Here is a 24292-nt window from a genome sequence, read left to right on the forward strand (position 1 = left end):
GAGGGTGGCGCCGGTGGGGAGAGTCGGCGGCGGGGCCTGTGCCGGGGGAAGGCAGCCCTGCCCTGGGCTTGCGGCGCCCCATCGGCCCTCGGGTTCCGTTGCTGTTTTCCCCCGGTCGGTTCTGCCCTGGGTTCGGCTGCAGGGCAGGTGGGGGCTGGGGGTGGTGAGTAAACGCTCGGAGCTGGTGGAATGATAACTACAGCATCACCACCCCTCCCCAGCCCGAGCGGGAGATGGAGGCTACGAAATACCAGCTAAGGGGTTTATTCCTCTGGCTAACGATACCTAAAGTAGCAGTAGTGCTGCAGTGCTGCAGGCTGTCGTGAAAGTTACAGCGTGTGCTTGCACGGCACTTGATTCATCCCAAGTCTTGTTCCCGCTTTCCTTGTAGTTCATCTGAAACTGGACGTAAGAAGAGAATGGATATGGGTAACCAACACCCATCCATAAAACGGTTGCATGAAATACAGAAAGAAGTCAAAGAGATTGAACAGCAAGTGGTTGTCTTCAGTGGTCTGTCAACGGATCGAGATTACAAGAAATTAGAAAGGAGTCTTACTAAACAGCTTTTTGAAATAGATTCTGTAGACACCGAAGGAAAGGGGGATATTCAGCAAGCCAGAAAGCGAGCCGCTCAGGAAACAGAGCGGCTGCTCAAGGAATTGGAACAAAATGCCAACCATCCGCGCAGACTGGAAATAGAGGCTATATTCAAGGAGGCACAGTCGCTTGTGGAACGCGAGATTACACCTTTTTACAAAGGAGGTAACTGTATAAGTGATGAATTCGAAGAAGGTATCCAGGACATTGTGTTGAGGCTTACCCAGGTGAAAACTGGGGGGAAGGTTTCTTTACGCAAAGCGAGATACCGCACTCTGACAAAAGTATGTGCTGTTCAGGAGATTATAGAAAGCTGCGTAAAGCAACAGCTGTCCCTGCCACTCTCCAATGATGCGCATCCGTCTGTCTCCAAAATTAACTCTGTAATGTGTGATGTGAACAAAGCAAGAGGCACCCTCATTGCACTTCTGATGGGAGTGAGCAGTAATGATACCTGCAGGCATCTGTCCTGTGTGCTGACAGGCCTCATTGCTGATTTGGATGCTTTAGATGTCTGTGGTCGCACGGAAATAAGAAACTACAGAAAGGAAGTAGTGGAAGAAATCAATAAGTTGCAGAAATATCTCGACTTGGAAGAAGAAGCAAATTCTACTCAGGCTTACGATTTGGCACAGAATCAGTCCATTTTAAAAATAGAGGAGATCCGCAAGAAAATGAAGGAAGTTAATTCTTTACTTTTACAGACAGAGAATGCTTCTGATTTATACCTGGGATCCAAAGCAGAACTGCAGGGTTTAATTGCCCACTTAGATGAGGTGAGTCCAGGCAAAAACCCCTGTATTAGAGAAGCCAGGAGAAGAGCAGTAATAGAAGTTCAAACTCTCATAACGTATATTGATTTGAAGGAGGCACTTGAAAAAAGGCAAATGTACCCTGAGCAAACTGCTGCCGAACATCAATCCCATAAAGCAGTTTGGACTGTTCTTGGAAACCTGTCTCAAATTCAGCAGGGGGTGATTTCGTTTGATGGAAACAGAACGGATAAAAATTACATGAGACTGGAAGAACTTCTTACGAAGCAGCTCCTAGCGCTTGATGCTGTTGACCCGCAGGGCGACGAGCGGTGTAAGGCTGCCAGGAAGCAAGCAGTAAAGCTTGCGCAGAATATTCTTTACTATCTGGACATGAAAACGGATGAATGGGAATACTGAAGCAGCCGTAGCCCGACAGAGGAGGACTTTCTTTCCGCTGGCACTTTATGCAGCTCACTGCCAGCACATAATACAAGTGGTGTGTTCTGTGCTTGCTCAAATCGCGGCGATTGCATAAGCAGTTGACTTGGCTATATTGTCTGCTATCCCACGCAGTCACCCACTTGCCATGGCAACTGTCAGTACACCATCAGCAATCCTGGTCATTGCTGGAAGCAAAGAAGTGCGATTCTCTGAAGGAATAGCTTAATACTTGATCAAACGGCTGCTTCTTTTTTTTTTTTTCCCTGTTCTTGTTTTAATAACCTTGTGCAATGTTGAGTGAATGCAGACTTTTCAAAGGTGCAGAGGCTTCCTTAGGGTACAGTACTGGCAAAACTCTTTAAAGAAGACTGGACATGAAAATCAGTACTTGAGCATGAGGCTCCAGCCAGTAATTTCATAGCATACTCTTAATGTGCTATTACGACAGAAAGCACTAAGGGCAGAAAACCTCCTGGCTTTTGGGCTGTACTTGATTTATTCCGCCCATTGCACCTTTCGGGGTGTTTAGGTTTCTCAGTTACTGGAGCTGTAATGCCAACTGCAAATTAGCATTGGCAATTGGCAAAGCCAATTATGTCTATTTTTTGTAACACCTGAGCCCTCTGATTTGCAAAAACAGCTCTGTTGGTGGAAACTCTCTCAAATTATTGCTTTACGGTACTGAGACTTGAAGGGGAAAATCTATACGTATGTCCTGACCAGATAAATGGGGTTTCAAGGATATCACACTGCCATCTCTACGCCCCAGAAAACTGCACTGGACTTTATTGAGTGGCGGCTTCGGTGTCCTTTTCAAGTCTGGTGGTAGATCTGGTTTTGACTGGTATTTTCCCGTTCGGTGAAAACAGAAACAATTCCCTTTGAAGTGAACGAGCGTTTTGGAATTATTTTTGTAAAAATAGGTAGCTAGCCGTAAAGATGTCCCTGATGATGTAAATGTGCGCTGTGTATTTCACACTGGTCAGGCGTGGCTTCAGGCATGTCTTGGAAAAGACTTGTGGCAAATGTCTCTCCTTGCAACGCATCCCTTAATTGGTTTAGTGACTTCGTAGATAAGCTAGCTTGTACTGTTGTGTGCACCTGCCTTTTTATTTGTGGCTGCTAGTGCCAATCACGTTTCTACTATCGCATGGTTTTTGGCATTTTTTTGAGATCTTGGCATTAAAATGGATTAATTATATTTAACGATGGATACTTTGCACTTAGCTCTTTCCTGTTGAGTTCATTAATATTTGCACCACTTTAAGGATTAAAAACCATTTCGGATGTTAAAAGAAATATTTTTAGATCTATTTTTCACTGAAAAGACAGTTCTGTCTGTGAGAGACAAGTGCCTTTATGACACCACTAATTTGCACCGTAATACGTAGATATAGGAACTGTTTACTGGCAGCTTGATACGTTTGTAATCTTTGCAAACTGGATTTCTCTCATATATATAATTCTACCACAATATAGGTCAAATTAAGATAATATGATAGGTGACAGTTGTTCTGTAGAGTCCTGAGAATGAGTATCAGATGTGGGAATTCCGCTTGTAAACGCATGCACTGATGTGGAGATGGGGGACTTCGGGCAGGTCTTCTGTGCCTGTTGCTACAAGGAGGAGAGAATATGTTTGCTCCGTCACATGTTTTGAGGTGTTGATGCAAGGCTGTGTAACTTCAGAGTGTAAATATGTTTTGTTTGTGATCGTACAGTTGATTGCTTTGCGATTTTACTGGCCAAAACCGATCTGGTTTTTTCGGTTAAGTACAGTGCCTAAGGCACAGTTTGGCAATGAGGGAATGTTTGTTGGAGGATTCTCTCTGCTCCTTCAGAGATGTAACCCTGTTGAATTTCTCTTTCCTTACCTCAAAATATCACTTCCCTAGTTAAAATTCAGATCTATATTTATATATTATGTGGCTAACACAGAAGATTAATGATATTACATACCTGAATAATTTTACTCATTTCAAGCTTTTTACATGTTTGAACTCCCAACTTCTGATTTGCACTTATATTTCTAGGAAATATAAGAATCTGTTGGCGTAATGATATTAACAATTTTTGCTTAGTATTACTGTCAGGTTTGCAGTGGTTCCTTGTAGATGGTTTAACAGTTCAGCGTTATGTGTTTTGCAGGTTATGTGTAGCTTTTATAAATGTTTGAACCTCTTCTGTAAAGATGAGTAAGGATAGTTTCAGATCTGTTCTATTTTAAACCTGTATGTCTTTGAGCTTTTCCGAAGGACTTGTTACGCCTGTGTCTCTGAGGAGGCAAACGCGTAAGGTTAGTGTAATTTTGACTGAGTTCAGTGTATATGAAGCTTTTTTCCATTGTTCTGTAATCTAATAAACCAGCGATTTAAATTTTATGGTAAAATCCTCATCTGGAGTGGGATTAAATCACAGTTTTTGCATGAATGAAAATAATAATTTAAATATGCTTGACCAAAAACATAATGCACAGATTTCTCAAAATCTTGCTTTTGTGCTGAAGAATGTAATCTATCTGTTTTTTCTATCCAAAGATCGAGGGACACACATCTTTTCTTTCCAATACGGTGGGCTAAAATAATCAGCAAAATGTAAATGGACCAAATTGCAAAAGCCTGCGTTTTAGTACTGTCCTGAAATATAGTAACTTTGCTGTGTGCATTGTAATCTACCTTAGAGCAGAATAAACCATTGGGTATTCGGGGGAGAGGTCATCATACATCGTGATTCCTATGTGTCAATTGTATTTCTTTTTAAATTAGTTTTCTTCAGTTATTTCAGTGTTTATTTTTGTTGTTCACCACTCAAAGGGTTGTTTTGGTTTTGGTTTTTGGTTTTTGTTACCAGTTTGGAGGAGATATTTGTTAAGTATGGTTCCTACTTTTTCAATTTAACAGAAATTTGTGTACGTGCTCCTTATGTCTGGATTTATTGTTGTGTAGGATATGGCATTTGTGTATACAAATTCAAGATTAAATATTGCAGTGTTATATTCCTGATTATTAATAAAAACACATCACTACCTTTTACTAGGTATTCATTTGAATGTTATGCCCTACTGCCTTTCTCTGTTGATTTTTGATTGTTACTTATCAGAATGTACATTATTTTTGTCTGAGAAAAAGTTTTTATTAAACATACAGACATAAAGCTGCTTTTTTTCCCCCCCTTCTTTAAAAGTTTGCTTTTTCACTGCTGTATTTATGACAATAAAGTTCTTTGCCTGGAAATCACTCCCACCTTTACTTGCTGAATCCGGTGCCTTTTGGGTTTCTCTGCATTCCGCCTCGTGCTACAGTCATCACATCAGTTGGCGCATGTGTTCTTTCCTCAGCGGTAGCTTCGCGTGCTCCTGGCCTTCAGCTGCGGGCTGTTTCAGATCCTGCCCCTTTCCTCTTGAAGGATGCTGCCTTAACAGATGAGCTTGTGCTACTGATGCTATGAAGTCTCTTTGTCTGCAGAATCAGCGTGGATTGAAGAACCTTTACTAGGAGTTAAGATAACCTGGTGTTAAACTGTGCAGGCGAGGCACGTTCCCACGATTGTTCTGGTGGCTCAATACGTGTTTTCAAGATGCAGTGAGCCAGGTTATCAGCTCACTGCTGGTGAAAACAGGAAACTCTCTACCCAGAAAGCTGCTGGCTTTGTGCGGTTTCTGCTGCATGGGCAACTCCTGTGAGCTGATTTAATCCAATAAAACAGGAGAAAACAACAAAAATAGGGGAGGGAGTTTTCTGTGGGTTTAGTGAGTCAAATTGGCTTGAGGAAAAGGCTGGTGCAGGCCAGGGCTACTGCAAGAGGAGCAGGTGTGTCACATGGCCATGGGTTAGGGAACAAGCTTTTATGATTTCAGTAGCAGTAAGTCAACAGATCAACCTTCTGCGTAGTTAAATCTCTGGAGGAGAAAGATGGAAAGAAGGTGGCACTGTCAACTCCCACAGACAAGTAGGAATTTGCTGCTTCAGTAATGGGATATGATGAAGGCAATGCAAGTGAATCATGTACGGAAAATAAACCATTTGCTTTCAATTGCTCTTCTGCGCTGGGTAGTAAGTGTTTGCGCACTGAAAAGCACAGGTGATCGTGCTGAAGTACTAGACCCAATCTGGAAGAGTCTTACCCAGGAGACATCGGATAAGAATCAAGTTCATAAAGGTTGAATGTTCCTATAGGTAACAAGTTCACTTTATCTTCCTTCTCTCCTTTTTAACAATATAGCTTATTTGGAAGAAACACCTTCTTCAAAGACCCGTAAAGCATGTGGGCAATGACCCTAGATGTTGCTCAGCTAGCTGCTGGCCTGTCTGTCTTGATCAGCTGTGTACTGCCAGAGGAGGGAATTTGCCTTGCTAAAAATTTGTGTGTGTTTGGGACAGGCAGATTTTGGTGCCTGAAATGGTTTAGCTGGGAAAACCCTGTGTTTTATTTCCATATAGGCGTATCCTCTCCTTTGGAGAATTCTCAGATGAGAACTTGAAGGAGTAGAAGGACTTCAGTGTTGAACTCCTGGATTGAAGGCCTGGGGGGGGTTAACTTGGCTGCCAGCAGGAGACATTTAAATGGCAGGATACGGGAGAACATTCCGGCTAGAGGAAACTGCTAGCAGAGACATGACCAAAGGTTTGGAGCTGATTTGACTGAGCTCTGTGCCTGTTCCACTGTTGCTTATGAGCTTACATGGGAAGTGGATTCTTGAGGGAATATTCCCTGAAATGAATGTCAGGCTTTCTGTTTCAGATGAAGCTGAGACATTATGTTTAAAGCTTTTGTTGAGCACGGCGAGGCACGTACTAGTTGTTGAATATCACTCTCTTTTGCTACATGAAACAATTATGTACATAATGCTTTCTATTCTATTAGTAAGCATGTACGTGTCAGCTGAAAGCTGCTTGTTAACCAAAGAAGCTGAGGATGAGGTGTGCTTTTGTTGAAGGCTTTGCACAACACTTCTCCTTTCTCTCTGCAGCATTTGGTTCTGGGAACTGTGAAACACAGGTGAACACATGAGATGCACTGCTTGTCAGTTCAAAAGTAATGAGGACCCTTTCTAAGTTTGCCAACTCTTCCTACGGGACATAAATTGTAGCAGAGTTTGCCATTAGAAACGGAAAAGTACAATCAGTTTTTTAATTGGGCTATTTCTCCTCAATTAATTTTGCCAGACAAACTTCTGCGCCACAGGAGTTCCTTGTGAAACCTGTATTTCAGGCAGCTAATCAGAAGCATCTCATGAGGGAAGAAATGCAATGATGCACTGCAATGTCCTTAATAAGGTCCTGTCTTAGTTCCATGATTGTATTGAGTCTGGAACAGATACCCAAAACCAAATCTGTGATCGTGACCACCAAGAGGTCTATAGGCCAAATCAAAAACCCAAGGAAGCAGAGAGACAAGAAAGGCTGGAGGAAGACAGATGAAAAAACCAGTAAAGTTGTCAGGCCATTGTTTGACAAACTTCTTTTGGTTTTACGACATCAGAAAAGCAAGCAAAGCAAGGCTCCTGTTTGCCTCGTTGCAGTTACACCTAGTCTACACCCTGCAGTTCAACATTGTTTTCCACCCTAAGTCACGCAAAGTGCTCCTCCGGGGCACAGCCCAACCTCCAGCTGATGGGGGTTAGCCTTGGCGTACCCTTGGGCAAGGTGGTGCCACCCATCTCTAGGGATGCCATAATTACTCTCGTTTTCTCTGAACTGTCTGGCCATGGCAGCTCTTAGCACGCACTCGGAGTATCAGCGTGGCTTGCGGAAGACAGCGTGCAACGTGAAGGTTACAACCTGTAATAAACTGGTCGTTGTAAGGAATAGTATAATAACTGGTAGCAAGTCGAGTAAGCTATCATTTGTGTGTTTACGCTGAATTTCTTAGCTTTTTAAAGAAAATTCTTTGTAACACTGTTTTATTCAAAACAATCTGTAGCCGATGATGGAATGCCTGTTTCTTACCTTCCAGGTACCTCATGTCAATACCACATGAAAAGGAGGTTTGAAGAGCTCCACTGTCTATGGATATTAATGAATGGCCTCTACTCACTTTCAGACATCTACCAAAAGCCAGATTTTCCAGAACACTCAGCATCCCAAGGTTCCCACTGCGACAAGTAAGGTCATGTTTTGTAAAGGAGCCCACCCACAGACCCACACACCCTGTCATTTCTTGTCACAGACAACCACAGGATCATCCTTGCAGTTAACCAAGCCGCAACCTAAAACGGCTTTGCCGCATTCCTCCAGTGAAAGGTTGTTCCAAAGCATCGTTGCTGTAAGGACTGACTAACCTTCTAATTTCCAACATAAACATATTCATGAGAAGCTTCTCTTCTCCCCTAGTGTGTAGTCTAGAATGTATTTATAGGCCACAGCTGAATTGCCTCTCAGCTCCTGTTTTGCTTGGCTACCAAGCAAATACACCCAAACAGGCTGAGCTCCTTTGAAAATCCCTATTCTCTGAATCCAAAGCAAATTCTTAATAGTCTTTCTCCGTTTTTTCAGGAGTTTTTCCAGTTTCGTACATATCTAAGGCTAAAACTTCCAACATGTAGTAGGAGTCCGGACAGGTAGACTGATGCAGTTTCAAAGGCAGTCTAAAAACATGGCTATCACATCTGTGGCTGTGCAGCTGTGAAAAACTGACCTGTGTATTTTTAGTACTTTCTTCATGGCATCGTCTTCATGCCCAGCCTGCCTGTGCCAGCAATCAGTAATTTTGAGTGACCCGCAGAATGGGAGTGGAAATGTTTTCAACCTCTGCTAGGTTGTTTTTTGTACCAACAGTGCGGTGGTGTTAGAGAGAACCATGTGTGGGTGGTTTTTAGATCAGAGGCTATCACTGATCATTTCACCTGGCTGGAAGTACGAGTTTATTTAGGCATCCAACCTAGATTAAAAGCTTCCCCAGGGAAAGTCCATCCCAATTCACGACAGAGACCTTTGAAATCATCAGTTAAGAGAGGAGACTGCTTGTGAAGTGTGGCCTTAGTGCAGAAGGATGATTAACATTGCTATAATATATAGATGTGCTTTCAAATTTGAATTATTAGGAGGACTAAACTCTTAAGAAAAAATATCTAATAACCTACCAAACATCATGCTGAACATACATAGACAAGCAGACATTCATGTGGGGTGTGTGCACTGGTTTCTAACCTACTTCAAATTGGAACCCCAAAAAAATGCATACGGCAAATTAAAATCTACTGAGGACGGTGGCCTTTTATGGGCTCCTAAAAGTGTGCTAGGGATCCCTGGGAGTCTGCAGAATACGAGTTGTAAGGTAGTTCCTTGCAAGGTTTAAATAGGTTTACAACAATGAGGGCAAATAATCTTAAACAAATAATCAAACAAAAAGATTACTGAAATGCAGTAAAGCCAGAGGCTACTTTGGGGAGCCTCCGAACAGCCTCATTCCAACTCAGTGTTTTGGAACATTTCTCAGCATTCCTGTTTTCAGAGCAGAAGCCATTTTACTGTCTCTTCTGTTTCTACAGAGCTATTGTGTTTCTGATGTATTTTGTCTCTGACTTTTGTTATAACCCTATAAATCAGTTTTGTGGCAAATTTCTTCATTTCTCTTTCTGATCCATCCTGTTCTTCCCAAGCACAAGTTGCTTCCCAAGCTAATTGTTTTGTGGACACTATTTCCACCACTTCACCAGTGGATGAGTTTGTTCTCTCTCTGTCCTGGTGGAAACCTTACAGCTTATGTTCAGGATGCATTTCTTAGTTGAGTTCTCCGGCAAAGAAAAATTTTACTTACTTGGTCAGATCTGGAGTCCCTGAAAAAATACGTGTATTCCACATGAGCTCCTGCATCATGGATCTCTGGGACCAAGGCACTGGTAGTTGTGAAGAAATGGTTTAAACTAAGATGCAAGATAGCTGGGAGGACTTTCATGGGCTTAATTACTGGTACAGAAAAAGAAGACGTTCGGTGGTTGTAACAACAAATAAGAAAACATGAGAGGGTAGAAGAACAGCCAACAAAAAGAGGCTAAAAAATACTAATATTGCTGATATATTCAGCCGCTAGAAGGAGTTGGAGGACAAGATGGAGAATGGGATGAGGCGCAGGGAGTCTGTGTGACAGCAGGTCAGGGCAAGTTCAGTGACAATATCCAGGCTCTACCAGTAGTCCAGATTACCAGACAAGTTGGGTGATAAGGCAGGTTTGAGGTTAAGCTGGGAACTCAGCCACTGGGTTGGGGTCAGGGCCCTGATCAACACACCCAAATAATCAAGGATGATAATAGTCAAAGATGACAATGCTTTAGACGGGTTTTGCTAAGCAGTTAGGGGATCACCAAAGAATTGGTAATAGAAAATAATCAGTGATTGAGTCAGCACAAGGATAAACCATGGGAAAGTTTGTTTTGATCTCAGTTCATAAGGCTGCATTCCTATAAATTCAGAGAGCTGCTCAGCAAAGTCAGCTGCTGAATATCCCAAGGACCTGAGCATGGAAAAAGTCAGGACTTTCAGTAACTATGCAATTTCTGATCATGATCCAAAAATAGCCACACACCAGCACATCCACCAGTTCATGATGCAATTGCATTCCCACTTGCTTACTATGGGATGATGCTAAATAGGATGATACTATATGACTGAAGACTAGCAGATGCAATATTTATGTTTAATGCAAGGCCAATTGATCTTGACCCACAGAAGCTGCCCAGAACTTCATGTGGAAACTTGAGTGGTCACTGCAGTATTGCTTTCAGTTTTGGCACTACCTCACAGAAAGTTTCCTAGAGTATTTCTCCACAGCTATCCCTAGGGTATGGCCATAAAGAAGATGAAGATGTTCCTACAGTGCACCAGAGACGATATCTCCAGTAGAGAAAGGGAAGCCTTACTGTCATTGCACAGGGCAGTAGGGAAACCCCCTTCAAAATTTCATAGGCACTTTAGGTCATTCCTACTCAGGGAAGCTTAATGACTACAAGAGGTGCAAAACAGGCCAGGAGACTGAAGGACCTGCTTTAGTGGGAGGCTTTAAAAGAGCTGAGTTTTGTCACCCAGAAAAATGAAAGCTGAGAAAAAAGATGAAAGATTGCTTTCTCTAAATAGTAGGGTAAGTATCAAAGATGTAACAGCAGTTGCGTAAGATAGCGGATGGTGTGGGCAGAAATACAAATGGATAGCAATTAGCCAGGCTGGAAATGAGAAGAAGAGACAATTTCTGAAGAAAGCTATGTGAGATGTTGCTTTGACTTGATTACCCCAAAGATACCTTTGAGTCCATGAGCATCTTCATTCTAAAGTCTTCTGTGAACATGTTAGCTCATGTCACATATTTCTATTTAGCTTACTCTTCTTTGGAAATTAATGCACTATCCACTTTAGAGTAGCTATAAGGTTCTGTTAAATTCTTGCAGACAAGAGGCCATGCTATGATGGTAATGTGGCAAAGGGAAGCTCTCAAACGCCCTCAAAACTTAGGCAGTGTACTTTGACTCAAGAAATATACTGTAATTCAGCTGATCAATGCACACACGTTGTGACAACCCTTTTCTAACAATGCACGAAAAGTTATTCAATATTTCTTTTGAAGCTCCTTATTCAATATCTAGGTTCACATTTATGTAATCTCCTGCAAATAATATAAATCTGTCTCTGACTATTCCGTTACTAATTTCATCACAGCCTCAGCCAGATTTCACTGCCACTGATTAATTTGATTTCAGAGCACCCCTGAGAGCTCAGGTTGTGTTATTGTTCCTTGTTGTTAGCTGGCTTTGGAGACCAGTCAGTGTGAGAGGCTGCACTATACTTAGTACACAGGATGGGAAAATTCAGATGAGCACCTCTAACATGCCTTCACAGGCTGTGTGGGAGCACACTTTTCAGGAGCCCACAGCCACCAGATGAAGGCATTTTGTAATAGGAACCACAGACAGCAGATGTTTGGCAGGCACCAAGTCACAGAATCAGCTTGAGAGGGACCAAAGGAGATCATCTCATGAAAACCTTTGCATTAAGGGAGGATTAATATTAACAGTTCATGAGAGACCAATATTTGTAGAACTTTCTCAGAGAATCAACATCCTGTTCTAGGTCTTTACTACTTCTATAACTAGCATGTTTTCCCCCACAGTTTGACTCTTTATATTTTGCATCTAAAGATTTAAATAATACTGATTGTATTTTTTCCATCATATACAATCCTCAGGAATCTGGAGAGTAATTAAGTAATAATTGGCAATAAATAAATAAATAATCCTTAATTATTCACAGAAAATAGTTTCCCCAGCTCCCCTTTTAGCACTTGCTTTTATGGATTAAGCACTCAAACAGCTTCAGTCTTCTGTGACAGTAAAATCATGTTATTTACGTTTCTGTTGCTTAGGTGGCTCTCCCATAGATACTCACCATGGGCCTATTTCTTGAAGTACTATTTCCAAAAATGGACACAGGACTACAGCTCGGGAGTCATTAGGAATTAGCAACATGGCATAATGGCCTCTCATATTTTAGCTATTACGGTCCTATATGTACAGCCAAGAACACCTTCCTTGCAAGTGCATCACGCAGTTGACTCACGTTCGGCGTGTGATCCTGCATAAGCCCGGACCTGCCTGATCTCATACATCACGTGCAGGACTCATGCCACAGGCAGTCCTGCCTCTGTCCTGCCAGCCGCCAGGGCGAGAATGCTTATCTGCCATGCCGGGCAGAGCCTCCTGCCCGCACCGTGGTTCTGCAGGCAGCCACGGCTGGTTGCCATCATCTGTAGTTCACTGGCCAAGGCTGTGCCAACTGCCAGCCAGTGCCCCAAGAAGGTGACCGCTCCTGTTGCATCCTGAAGCTGTGCCTGCTGCCCAGTCACGTGAATGGAGGTGCCAGATGGCTCCTGCCCAGCCGTGCATCCTGACGTGTCATTAACTTCCGTGGATGCTTGAAGACCCCACATCCTTTCCTGTTCCCTTTCTGATCCTGTGATCCTCTGAAAATTCAACAGGCAGAAAGGACTCAGATGGAAACTTCCCTGAATTATCAAGGTTGGCAACTGGAGGGAAGGTCTTTAACTGGAGGAGGAGGTGTATTTCAGCTACTCGATCTGAAACCTCCAGAAGAGGCTTCATTCAGAAACATTTTCTGAAGACCAAGTACTTCTCAGAGAGCTCTAACAGGGCACTTAAAAAGATCTCCATACTCACTAGAAACACATTAAAATCTTGGTTCTTTTCATGTTGCTGAACCTTCTGAGTCCCACACCCTTCTTTAGTTTTACATGGTCAGCTACTGAAAATAGGAGTGCCTTCTGTTTTATGGCGTGCTGGTCTTCTCATGCAATAAAGAGCACACTTCTTCTGGGGTTTTATAGGCTTGTGTAGCTCACTGACAATGAACACATTCTCTTCCACATAATCTGGATTAAGGTAGACAGGGCATTGCATCACTCATTAGTGGTTGCCAGGCTGTATTTAAAGGTGAAGCTTTCTCTGTGTGCTCTGTATTTCTGCTCTGTGTTCTAGCTTTGAAGGGAATAACATTTCAAAGTAAGAAGATAGATGTAGGTGGCAGTCATTACCACAGGCCTGGGAAAATCTTGGTTTGATATCTCGCCCTGCAGTTGCTGGTTCCTGGGTTAGGGATTAGATCTTTCTATGTATTGCTTCAATACCCAGCACAGTGAGGAGTTAGGCTGGTGGCACTGGGGGGTAGGGTGGATGGCTGTGCATGACTTGAGAACCTGTCCGAATCTGAACTCACGAGCTGAACTGGAGTTTCCAGCCTGACTTCAGTGGCCCACCTCAGCTCCAACCAGGCTGGGTCTGGATAAGCCTCCACAACCAACTGCAGAGCAACCTTCCCTGGGAGTAAAGCAGTTTGCAGATCACTGACTCTGTTTTTAATACGATTTTTATTTGTAAATGCCGAGATGTTAGCTTTGTTCTCTCCAAGGCCTTTCTGTGACATACACAGCCCTGTACAAACACCTGCACAATAATCCTTACTTGTGATTGCCAACCTTAGGTTAAACTCAACCTCTCCCGCCGATGAAGTCACCCTTTAGGGAGAAGCTCCTTCCCTGGCTGGTACCCACCTCCCGTGGGAATGCAAGGCCTCGGCCCACCTGGAGAAGCCAGCTAACGCATGGAGGACAAGGCAACCCCAGCCATTTGTGTGACTCTGCACAATCCTTTCCTCATGTCAAAGGGTTTAACATTCCTTTGCCACAAGCACTTCCAGCCATTGTAAGAGCTGCTGGGTGTGTTGGGAGTGCCTGTTGTCTGTGTGGACCATTGTTCTCTCCTTAAAGGCAGCAGATCACTCACTGCTGCAGGTTGTCTCGCCTCTCCTCCTCCCTGCGGGTGGAAAAACCTTTGGCAACACCTAGCAGTGTCTCGTGAGGCTCCTTGATTTTCTTTCTTATTTGATACTTGCTGTGATTCTTTAATCTCTCCAGGACGGTTCTGCTTTGAAGCACGAAGCCATGTTCTCCCTTAGTTGCCGTGTTACTGCAGTTTGATGGAAGTAGGTTTCATTTGGGAAGGAAGGGGGAGGGACAGTACCAGCTTTCTATTCCTGTATGCTGCTCCAGATCCTTGGGCTCTGCCCTGCACGGCTGCTGCCTTGCAGGGTGTCAGCAGTTCCATCTACTTACCCATTTTGTCTGACATACTCCGGTGCTTGGGTGCCAGGCTCGTACCTGGTCCCCTCAATCTCATGAGAGTCTTGAAAGAAACAGGGCAGCACCTAATGTACTGTTTTCTATGTATAACTGGAGTGCATGACACACTTCCCAAAATAAGCTGCAGTACTTAGCGGCTGCTGTATTGTCATGGGGTGCAAAATAGGAAAAACAGTTCTTCAGCTTTCATGAGGGCTTTTATTGCTAACCTGGCTTGTCACTTTTCTAACTGAAAGCAGCAGGGCTTGAACTTCTTTGTTGGCTTCACCTTTTTACAAAACAGCTATTAGAACAAATAAAATAGATGTGGTTTAATGGCATTTTGGCAGTGCAGGAAGTCAGAGGGATCATTGCCGGTGGATTTGTAGGGAGCAGGATTCAACTCCGTTATTTGGCTGTAGAACTCAGCTCTGACTTTCATCTCGCAACACATGGTTCTCCAAAGCTATCAGGAATGCAGTCTTGCAAAATCTTCAGCCCCTCTTCACTTCAAGTGGCCTTGCCTATGCAGAGGGAGAGGACAGCCTGTCTGCTCACAGTGCCAAGAAAGCACTGGCAGATGTTTACAGGGTGCTGATACGTCTTCAGCCGCTGGTGTTAAATTCCTGAAGATGTGAGACTCTGAGGTGTCTGATAAACCACTCAGACGGGACACTGCAGCTGCTCTCACTGAATGACCAGTGAAGAAAAGATTTTGATTTTGCAAAAATGAAACCATAAAATGGAAGTAGAGGAATGTGTCTGCATTTTTCAGACTGGGTAGATTTCTTAAATCAACATAAATGCTGGCATGTAAGGTGTTTTTTAAAAGCCCTTCAAAAATGTAAATGGTAGGAGAAGCACTAAGAAGCTCAGTGAGCAAGAGGAGGTTTAGGTTAATAGAGATCCTTTCAAAAAATATTTTGAGACTAATGCTTAGCCAGCTTTTTTTGTCTCTTAGTTGTTTCTGGTTGCAGAAATGCAAGCCCTGTGACTTCAGCAGAGTCATTTCTATGTGCAAACCCATGCACAGCATGAAAGGCAAGATGCTAATTGAGTTACAACTTGCTGAGAAGAACTAACACTGCCTGGGACGATGAGCTTTTACCTCAGGCTCAATATGACCTGAAGACCCAACCTACAGCCAGCTCTTACCAGCTGAGAACACCTCATTCTGGTCATAAAAGAACAGATTTACCTTTCAACAACAACAAAATAGGTGTAACCACAGCCAGAACAGCGATGGACCATAGGAAGTTTGGGAGAAAAATCTGATCCTGAGTTTTTGCTTGATGTGCCCTTGCAAAGCCCAGCGTGCTGACCCAGGGTGGGGGGGTCATTCTTCCTCTCCTGCTGGTTTAGCTTACAGAGAAGGTCAGCGCTTCCAAGAATTGCTTTCCATCTTGTTTGTACAGCAGGTTAAGCAAACGAGGGTAGTTTCAGGCCTTCGGTCCCTGCGATAGGCGGTGGGTCACACCCAGGGCACCCTTCCAACTCCTCAGCTGCCCTATCACCAGTAAACAGCCCTGCAGCTGCCAGCCATGAGCGCGGTCCCTCCACAGGCAATGACCCGGAGGGGGCCATGGGCTCATGCCCAGGCACTCGGGGTGGCACAGGGTCGGCACCATGTTCTGCCCTTGCTGGGACCAGGGCAAACGCACAGCAGCACCGTGCCAGCTGGCACTTTGTGGGCCACTGCCTGCTGATCCTGCAAACACCACTGTGCACAAATACCCCCCTTCAACTCATCAGCCTCCTCCCCAGACAGGTTATCGTTGCTCCCACCACCCCGTTCTCAAACCTCCCATCTAGCTGTGGCCTCTCAGCATCCCACCTAAGGTGGCTGACATCCGGTCTACAACCATCTGTCCTTGCACTGCCTTTGTCCTTTAGTTGCAAAAGCACGTCCTCCCACGGGGAGGTTGTGTTGACACCGCAGCCCTCCCCAGCATGGTTTGTGCAGCGTTTCCGTGTGGTCTCTGTACTCGGGCACGTGGGCACACTTCGCCACTGCGTCCCCTTGCTCCGCAGGGAGCGCGAGCCTTGACCCCCGTTCATCCCCCTGTGACTCTGACCTGGCTGCACACAGCTACTGTGGCCCAGGGCACTGAGGAAACTCAGTCCTGCCTCTCCTTCACAGGAGGCTGGAAAACTGCCCACTTTCTCCAGAGATACTGAGTACGTGCTGGTAGGTGTGGGGTGTGCAGGTGCTTTGACAGGGATGTTGTTTCAGGACACAGCCCTACTGTGTGGAGACAGCTCCAGGGTGTTGTGGTTGCTGCATTTGGGTCAGGGAAGAGTGACAAAGGCAGGGTTGCACAGGGCTTCCCACAGAGGATGTACTGCCATCCCACATGTACCCACACATGGCGCTGTTCAACGTTCATTTCCCCTTGTTGCTATTGCATTTGTTAATTTTTTACCTCACTGGGGTCCACCCTCCCTAGAGCACTATTTAGTGCATGAGGGCTGGATTTGTTCTGGCCTTCCTTGCAGCATGCAGTGCAGGTTCCTGGTACGCTCTTCATGAGGTGAATCCAAATTTAGGATCATTTCCTTGTGAAGCAAATTTGACGAAAAGCACCTGGCTGAATAGCTGAGCGATGGTATCTTTCTAGGTATTTCTCAGGAGCCTAAGCCCCTGAGAAAGGTCTGCAGCAATTCTTTGGCACTGCATGCAACCAATGTAATGTCCACTCTGGTTTGGAGACAATTCCTTGGAACTGCTCAGGAGCCTTGAATTAAGCAGTGACGTCCGTGGCAGACATGACAGATTGTTTTCAGTAGCATTTAATTGAGGTATTTAGGTCTAAGACTCACACCCAAGACAGCCACCAGCCCTCTGCAACCCTGGTCCCCTCAGCCACCTGCCTTCGGCCCCTCCCTGCAGTATTTTCACCTCCTCCCACAGCCCTTTTGGCTAGCCATGGGCTGGGTGAGAACAGCTCATGGAGTTTCATGTGCCCCGGAAGCCTCAAATGGCGGAGCTGTGTCCTGGGCATTGGGTGAGCTCAACCCTGTGCTGCTGGCATGATGGCCAGAGGGCTCCATGGGGCCCTTGGGATGCTTGAAGGAGCCACACAAACGCTGTCCATGCCTCCTGCCCTTGTACACTACGTACAGGTTATCGGCTCATCCATAGATTTTTCAGAATTGAGGATTAGCAACAGGTTTACTGAAATAGTTTATGAATTTGTTCTGTGGTGCGTTAATACCCCTGCAGCGAGTGCTTGCCTTTGCAGGTCCCCAACAGCTCCTGCGGGCTTCTCCCCCCATTCCTGTCTCACTCTCACTGGAGCCAGGGGCTGTGACTTTCGGAGATGCCTTGCGGCTGTTTGCGTGAGCTGATGGGAAGAACTGATGTCAGTTATAAAGTCAGCCCTCACACAGCTGGTACATGCTTTGGCTTGCATGAAGGACATGGTGTTTCAGCTGGCAGGTTCGTTTCTGACGATGCTTTGATGAGGAGAATGTCAGCAAACACAAGCCCTCAGCCAGTCTGTGTCTGAGTGAACATGCCTCCAGAAATGCCAGGGCACACCCCAACGGGCTCATCTCCCTTCCTTTGCCTCCAGGGCCCTATTGAAACCTCAAGATTTCTGGAGAAGATCAAGGTGTCAGCTGGTGGCTGTGCTGGTCACACTCGACTCAGAGGGGATCTCAAAGTGTCAGTGCATTGCCTGTTTCTGTGACCTCGGTGAGGGGGGATGGTGACCAGTGACACTGTGACACATTGCTGGAGGTCAGTGTGTCCCAGCACCTCCTGAAGATTTTTGCTAGCTGAGGAAGATGAGCTACTTAATAGCCATTTAATTAATCTCTGAGCATGACATGGAGCCCATTTATTTTCCTTGGTAACACTATATGACGCAGCATGTCATGAGCTTGAGTCCCAGCAGATACACGTTCATTTAACAAAGGAAAAATAATTCCCTCTGCTGCAGGGGTCAGTGGCAGGGAGTCTGGCTTGGGCTATGCCGGAGTCACACGAGAGCACTGCAACGGTCCCTCTGGTTTTCACAGTCTGTGAATCACGTCTGGTAGTGCGAGAGTAATTTAAGCAGGGTCAGGAGGGTAGGCAGCAGATGCTGTCAGTCCTGATCTATCCTGGTCCTTGGGGACCTTGCTGAAGGGGGGGACTTGGCACCAGCAGAGTCGGGGAGCGGTCCAGCCTGCCCTGCCTTCAGCACGTGCCTGGCCACAGGCTGCATGCTGCCAAGTGGTTGCTCACTCCCTCTTGCACCATCACGTTGAAATCTGTGAGGTTAACCATCATCCATAAGGGGACACTGAGTGTCCTTTCAGGCATGTCCCAGAGCCCCTTCACAGGCCGTCTCCAAGGTTTTCAGAGCATGAAGGGCTCTAACATGCATAGAACTTAATTTTGGGTAGCTGTAAAAGCAGGAATATTTACAGTGAAAGCTGAGCAGAAAAAATGTAAGGTCAGGAATTTTCCAGTCAAAAACGGTCAAAACAAATGTAATTGTATTCATAGGATCATGAGTCCATAGAATACAGTGGCAAAGTAGAAATAGCCCTCCTGGAAATTCATTTTTGTCTCTCTCAAATGGACTTTTTAGGGAAGCAAATGAAACAAAATGCTGTTTAGGCAGAGGAAAGGTCCTTACAGGCTCAACAAGAGCTGCAGCTTGGCCCAGGTGGATGAACTGGCAGCTGCCGTTAATGAAGAAGCTTTGCTTTCGGGTGATGAAAAAGGGATCAACTCTGATGGTCAGAGGAAGGTTTTGCAGGAAAGCTGTGATGACTGAGAAGTGATACTACACTAAGTGGGGATTTTTCAAAAGGAAAGAATGTGCTATGCGGTCCTCAAACTTTGTTTTGTCGGCTGTATTTGAAATACTGCATTTGCTTAAAGGTCTCTGGGAGTTTATTGTAATGTGGGACAACACACTTGCTGGTCAACCTCAGCTAGAGGAGCTTCTTAAGGGGTGATGCTACATGATGTGGCTTGACATGACTGCTGGGTGATTCAGCAACTCATCAGCTCCAGGTTGGTGCAACCTTCCTGTGGAGAGAGAGCCAATGTTACGTTCATCGACGGCTGGTGAGAGCGGAAAGGTAGGATGATGTTTTTCTGTCCATGAAAGGACACAAAAACTTGTCTGCATCATGGAGTCAGGCAATAATCTAGGTTGGAAGGGACTCCTGGAGGTCATATAGTCCAACCTCATGTTCAAAACAGGCCTGACTTTGAAGTTAGGTAAGTTGCTCAAGGCATTTTCCAGTTGAATATTCAGTATCTCCAGGGATGGAGGGTCCACCTGTTTGCTGGCCTCTGCTCCCGTATCTCACCATTGTCATAGTGAAAAACACTTTCCTTATATATCATCTTCAATACCTATCTTCCTCTGATACACCTTGCTTGTAAGAATGCTGCTGCTTCTGGTTTTCATTAGACTATGAGATCCTAGAGTGATTTGTGCTTTACCCCAAGGATCTTTAAATAAAGACAGATTGTCCTTCATGTTGATTTCCTCCAAACACTACCAAAATGAATACTTATTCTGAATACTTATCAGTTTCATGCCCTAGCAGAAGAACGAGAGACACTGTTTTAAAGATTAAATATAGTTATTTAAAAAATAATGGTGAGCTGCTTTCTTGGTTCCTTCTGGGAAGGATGAAACCATGGTTCGGGGTATGTAAGCATTGCCTGCAGTTTCTCTTGAGAACCAGCATTATGTAGGCTCACAAACCAATACATAATTTATATTCTGGCAGTTTGAACTGACTCTGCAGCTGTTCTGCAGTCGCCTGTTCTGGCTAGAAAGCCAAAGCTCAGGCTGCATGATGTCTTAGCAGGTACAAGCCAGTGCAGGTGGCAAAGTGGAAGCCTCCTACATCAAAACTGGGTATGAAACAGAACGAGATCCTGTTCCTCTGGAGTCACTTGGAATTGTGCCCCTGTCTGGAAGGGGACCCAGACATCCCCTCCCCAGCAGCAAGTTCAGGATTGCTGTCCTCAGTGGGGAAGGGCAAACGCTCTCCTTCACCTCTGCCAAAACCTGCAGATCAGCAGAGGGAAGGTGGGAACATGGCCCTGTGCGGATGAAGCATTCGGAGATGTGATCATGTCTGACTCCTACATGGAGTGCCAAAGGAAGAGGCTGCTTTTGCTGTCTTGGCAGGGATCAGGCAAAAATACCGTGTTTTCTCTGCAGTATCAATAAAGAGGAGTCAGATCCAGACTGCAGCTCGGTGGCTGTTACCTGCCTCATCCAGCATATGCTCCCAGGAGTCATCCCCATTTCCAAATCTGGGGGAGTTTTAGAAGGCAGAATGAAGCAAGAGTGCCTTTATTTAACACGCAAAATGCAGAGGTGTCTTCTGAGATCCGTAGGCCTCTGGTCTCTGAAGCTTGGAGCTGACTCCATCCCGTGTGGGAATGACCTGGAGCTGTGGATGTTCCCCCAGGCCTGTCCTGCGCAGGTGGTGTGGTGTCCCCATGACCGGAGTCACTCCTCTTGTCCCCCCGAGACCCCAGTGTGTCCCCCCGTGCACCCACTGAAACGAAGATGCAGGGTGACCCCGTCTTCTCAGTCGAACTGACAGCGGTGGGTGGGAGCAGAACACCGGAGATGCTCCCGCCTGAGCAAACGGGCACTTGGGATTTAAGCAGCTTTTCCCCAAAGCTTAGGAAAGCAGCGATGAGGTCACGGGCATCCCCTCCACATTTTGGAGGCAGGTGGGAGAGGCAAAAGCCAGGCTTAGCCATCAGGTGGCACTCCGAGCACGCTGTTCAGCGGAGATGGCACGGGATGTTCCCGGGCTGGAGGAAATCCCCTCAATTCGATGACATGACGTGGACTTCGTGAGCGGTGATTCATTTCGGGTTAACACCCTGTCTTTATTCCTGGAAAATTAATCATCCGGCTATATTTATTGCATTGTTTTCAAACACGGGAGTCCTAGGAAAAAAAGTACAGTATCTCCATGTTTTCTTGATGTTTCTTTATCTAAATATTTATTATGTGGCTTAATGTTTTTGCTGAAGCAGAATAGTTCCACTATTTGTTCTCTGTAGTAAACTAGCATTTCTTGGCATCTGTTCTGAATTTGCTCCTGTCTTTATCTTAATCTCCTACCATCAAGCTGATCTCAAAATAGGAACCTGAATTAATGGTCTCCAGGTTTTTTTCGCATAAATCCCTTCTTAACCTTTTCAGCCATTTAACTGTATTTGCAGTCTCCCCCATTGTTCTGTGTGAGGTTTCACTTGGGAAGAATTTCCCTTGAGAGCTTTTCCTTTTTTTTAGGATTACACATCTAGATAAAATATAATATTTTAAATATCCTTTTTATAAGTTACTTGGGGTTTTGGTGTTTGTTGGTTGTTTTTTTTTTTTTTCAGTAGACCATCTTCTTTGATATACAAGCAGTAGGTTATTATTAGTGTGCTGGTTATATGTTACTGATCCTATAGGAAAAGTTGTAGTTATGGTAATTGAAGGGTGAAATTAAAGGGCTCATGGTTAGCGCCGCAGAACAGCACCGCAGACTATAAAATCGCTGTTCTGCTCCTCAAAGCCAGAATGTGGTAACTGGCATCAACGGGGGAGAGACGGGGCTGTTCAGTGCATGGGCTCACCCGCAGGAGAGCACGGGGCTGAACGACTTCTGCCCAAACCCCAGCATATCTGTAAAACCTATTTTTCTAAGCAACCCACCACTGCAAACAATCTCAGTTCTCACTCCTGCGTCATCTGACCCTGACAGCCGGTGTATTCCCTGCCATTCACAGCTCCCAGCCCCAGAGCCTGAACAAAGCCCTGCTTGTTGCAGGGAAGGCATGAGCTCATCCATTGTAATCACCCGACAGCCTTAGCTGCCGCTCCAAAGGAGGTTTTGTGGCACCTTCTGAATGCCTTCAGACAAGCCAGCGCTGGATAAACTTTGGTTGAATCTTCAGGGAGCAAAACGGAGTGGATTAAGTCCTTGTATCTACTGTAAGAATAGGTTTTCTGAATGCAGGGAAGCCCTGGTTATTCAGATAATACACTTGTGTTTCGGCTCCAAATACAAGGCTGGGGGAAGCAAGGTCCTTGGCACCCGGGTAACCCAGATAATCCTTTGATCCTCTGACATTCAGGGCTTCAGGGAAACAAAGGTGAGAAAATGAGAAATGCAAATGAGTGATTTTGAAAGTGCGAAGAAAAGGACTTGTTGAAGCTTAAACTTGCCAAAAATAGCAGTGAAACAACTGCATTTACGCAGATGAGTTATAATCACATGTAAATTGCATTTTTTTTTAACTGGATTCACTGCAGTGCTCAATTCAGACACTTGCTTGAGTTTCTTAAAGCTCTTCAGTCTCTCCTCCGGCTGTGGCTCCGAAGCACAAAACTGTGATGTAATGATACACGCTGCCTGAAAATCAAGCAACTGCTGCCTTTTGTGTATTCACTACCAAAAAGGGCTTGAAAGATAAACAGAGGGCACTGTCCCACGGCCATTCACTACCAAAACCAGAGTTAACCAGACGGGAGGAGTTTTCCCACTGCACACCTGGGTACAATGAAGCAGCTGCAGCTCTGCCTCCAGACCACCTTTGCATTAACTCATACATTAAAGAACAGACTAACTTCTGGATTTTTAGCATTACATAAACTAGTTAAGTTATATAATCACTTTAAGAAATAAGTTGAAGTTCAAGAAGTTCAATCTTCTCAGGTTTGACTGTGATTTGCTGTAGGACCTGGGAGGTCTTGGTTTGCTCCTCTATACGTCGTTTTCCCCAACCATTACAAATTAATGTGTCATTACATTCTTGGCACCACAGTACACTAGTGACAGAGGAAGGACTGCTTGAGCTTGCTTGGGATTTCCTACATCTGACTTGTCTCAGCGCAGAGAAGTAAAAAGGCGTGCACACCATTTCCCCCCTTCTTTGTAATTAGTCTTTAAAAATTCCCTATAGCTGAGATGAGCCTACCAAAAAAAAAAAAGTCACAGGTGCCAATGTCTTCACACTTTTCTGATTTCAGTTTCATACTGTGAGTCTGACTTTGAATCTCAAAATTAGGAGCTCAGACTCCCCTCTTAACGTTGTGAGGGCAGTAATCTCTTTACATAACACGGGGAAAAGACGTAATTCTGCCAGGAGGCTGCAAACTCAGCAGGGAGCGAAGCATTCAGACCCTTATCTATTGTTTTCCTATCCTGACTCATCCCAAGTCATTTTTCCTATGGTTTCTTCTCATTTTTAAATATAATGTAATTCTGGTTTAATTTTTTTCCTCCCAGCCATGCAGCTGTCTTTTATAATAAGTGCAGGTTTTGTTCAACTAATGCACTAATTATCCCTGCATCGAGAGAGAGCAGCAGCAGACTTGCAGATGAAATAGAAAATAGAGATACAGCAAAAAGTACAGCAGGTTAAACCTAACTCACGACCTTTCAAGATTTGTGGGTTTGCGCTGTGCTACACACTGTCATAACATGGAATTTCTTGGCTTTAGCAGAGAGATACACAGATTTCTTTGCTCCAAAGTGCAAAGCATCTACCGCTGAAGAAAAAGGAGAATCTTGTCATATGCAGGATGGTGAGCAGGTTTTAGTTTTCCTGATAAGATGCGCATGTACGTATTTGACAGTCATTTCTCTGCGATATACTATGTATTATATTATTAACACACAATCAAGAACACCAGAATAATTAAACCTTGCAGTACTCAGGGAAGTAAATAATTGCTTGTAATATTGCCAGCTTACAGGTGGTACGGAGGAGCAGAAGTATGGAGGGGATTTATGTGACTCGCCAGACGTCATGAAATGAAAGTCTGCCAGAGCCCAGAGATATCCTCTCTCGCTGTCACATGTTTTAATCCCTGGTCTGTCTTTCTTTGCATTAAGATAAA

The 24292-nt window shown here is 44.8% G+C and overlaps 1 protein-coding gene across 1 annotated transcript; it reads left to right on the forward strand.

Annotated features, from left to right (window-relative positions):
- Positions 1–416: 416 nt before the first annotated feature.
- BAG5 (BCL2-associated athanogene 5) lies at positions 417–1873 on the forward strand. Its single transcript, XM_010153726.1, has one exon. The coding sequence runs from the start codon at positions 420–422 to the stop codon at positions 1770–1772; it is 1353 nt and encodes a 450-aa protein (XP_010152028.1). The 5' UTR covers positions 417–419; the 3' UTR covers positions 1773–1873.
- The last annotated feature ends 22419 nt before the right edge of the window (positions 1874–24292 follow it).

The sequence above is a fragment of the Eurypyga helias genome, unplaced genomic scaffold (genome assembly GCF_000690775.1).
Source record: "Eurypyga helias isolate BGI_N326 unplaced genomic scaffold, ASM69077v1 scaffold36276, whole genome shotgun sequence".
NCBI lineage: Eukaryota > Metazoa > Chordata > Aves > Eurypygiformes > Eurypygidae > Eurypyga > Eurypyga helias.

Coding starts and splice junctions, on each gene's coding strand:
- BAG5 (XM_010153726.1), top strand. CDS start 420: ATGGATATGGGTAACCAACACCCATCCATAAAACGGTTGCATGAAATA.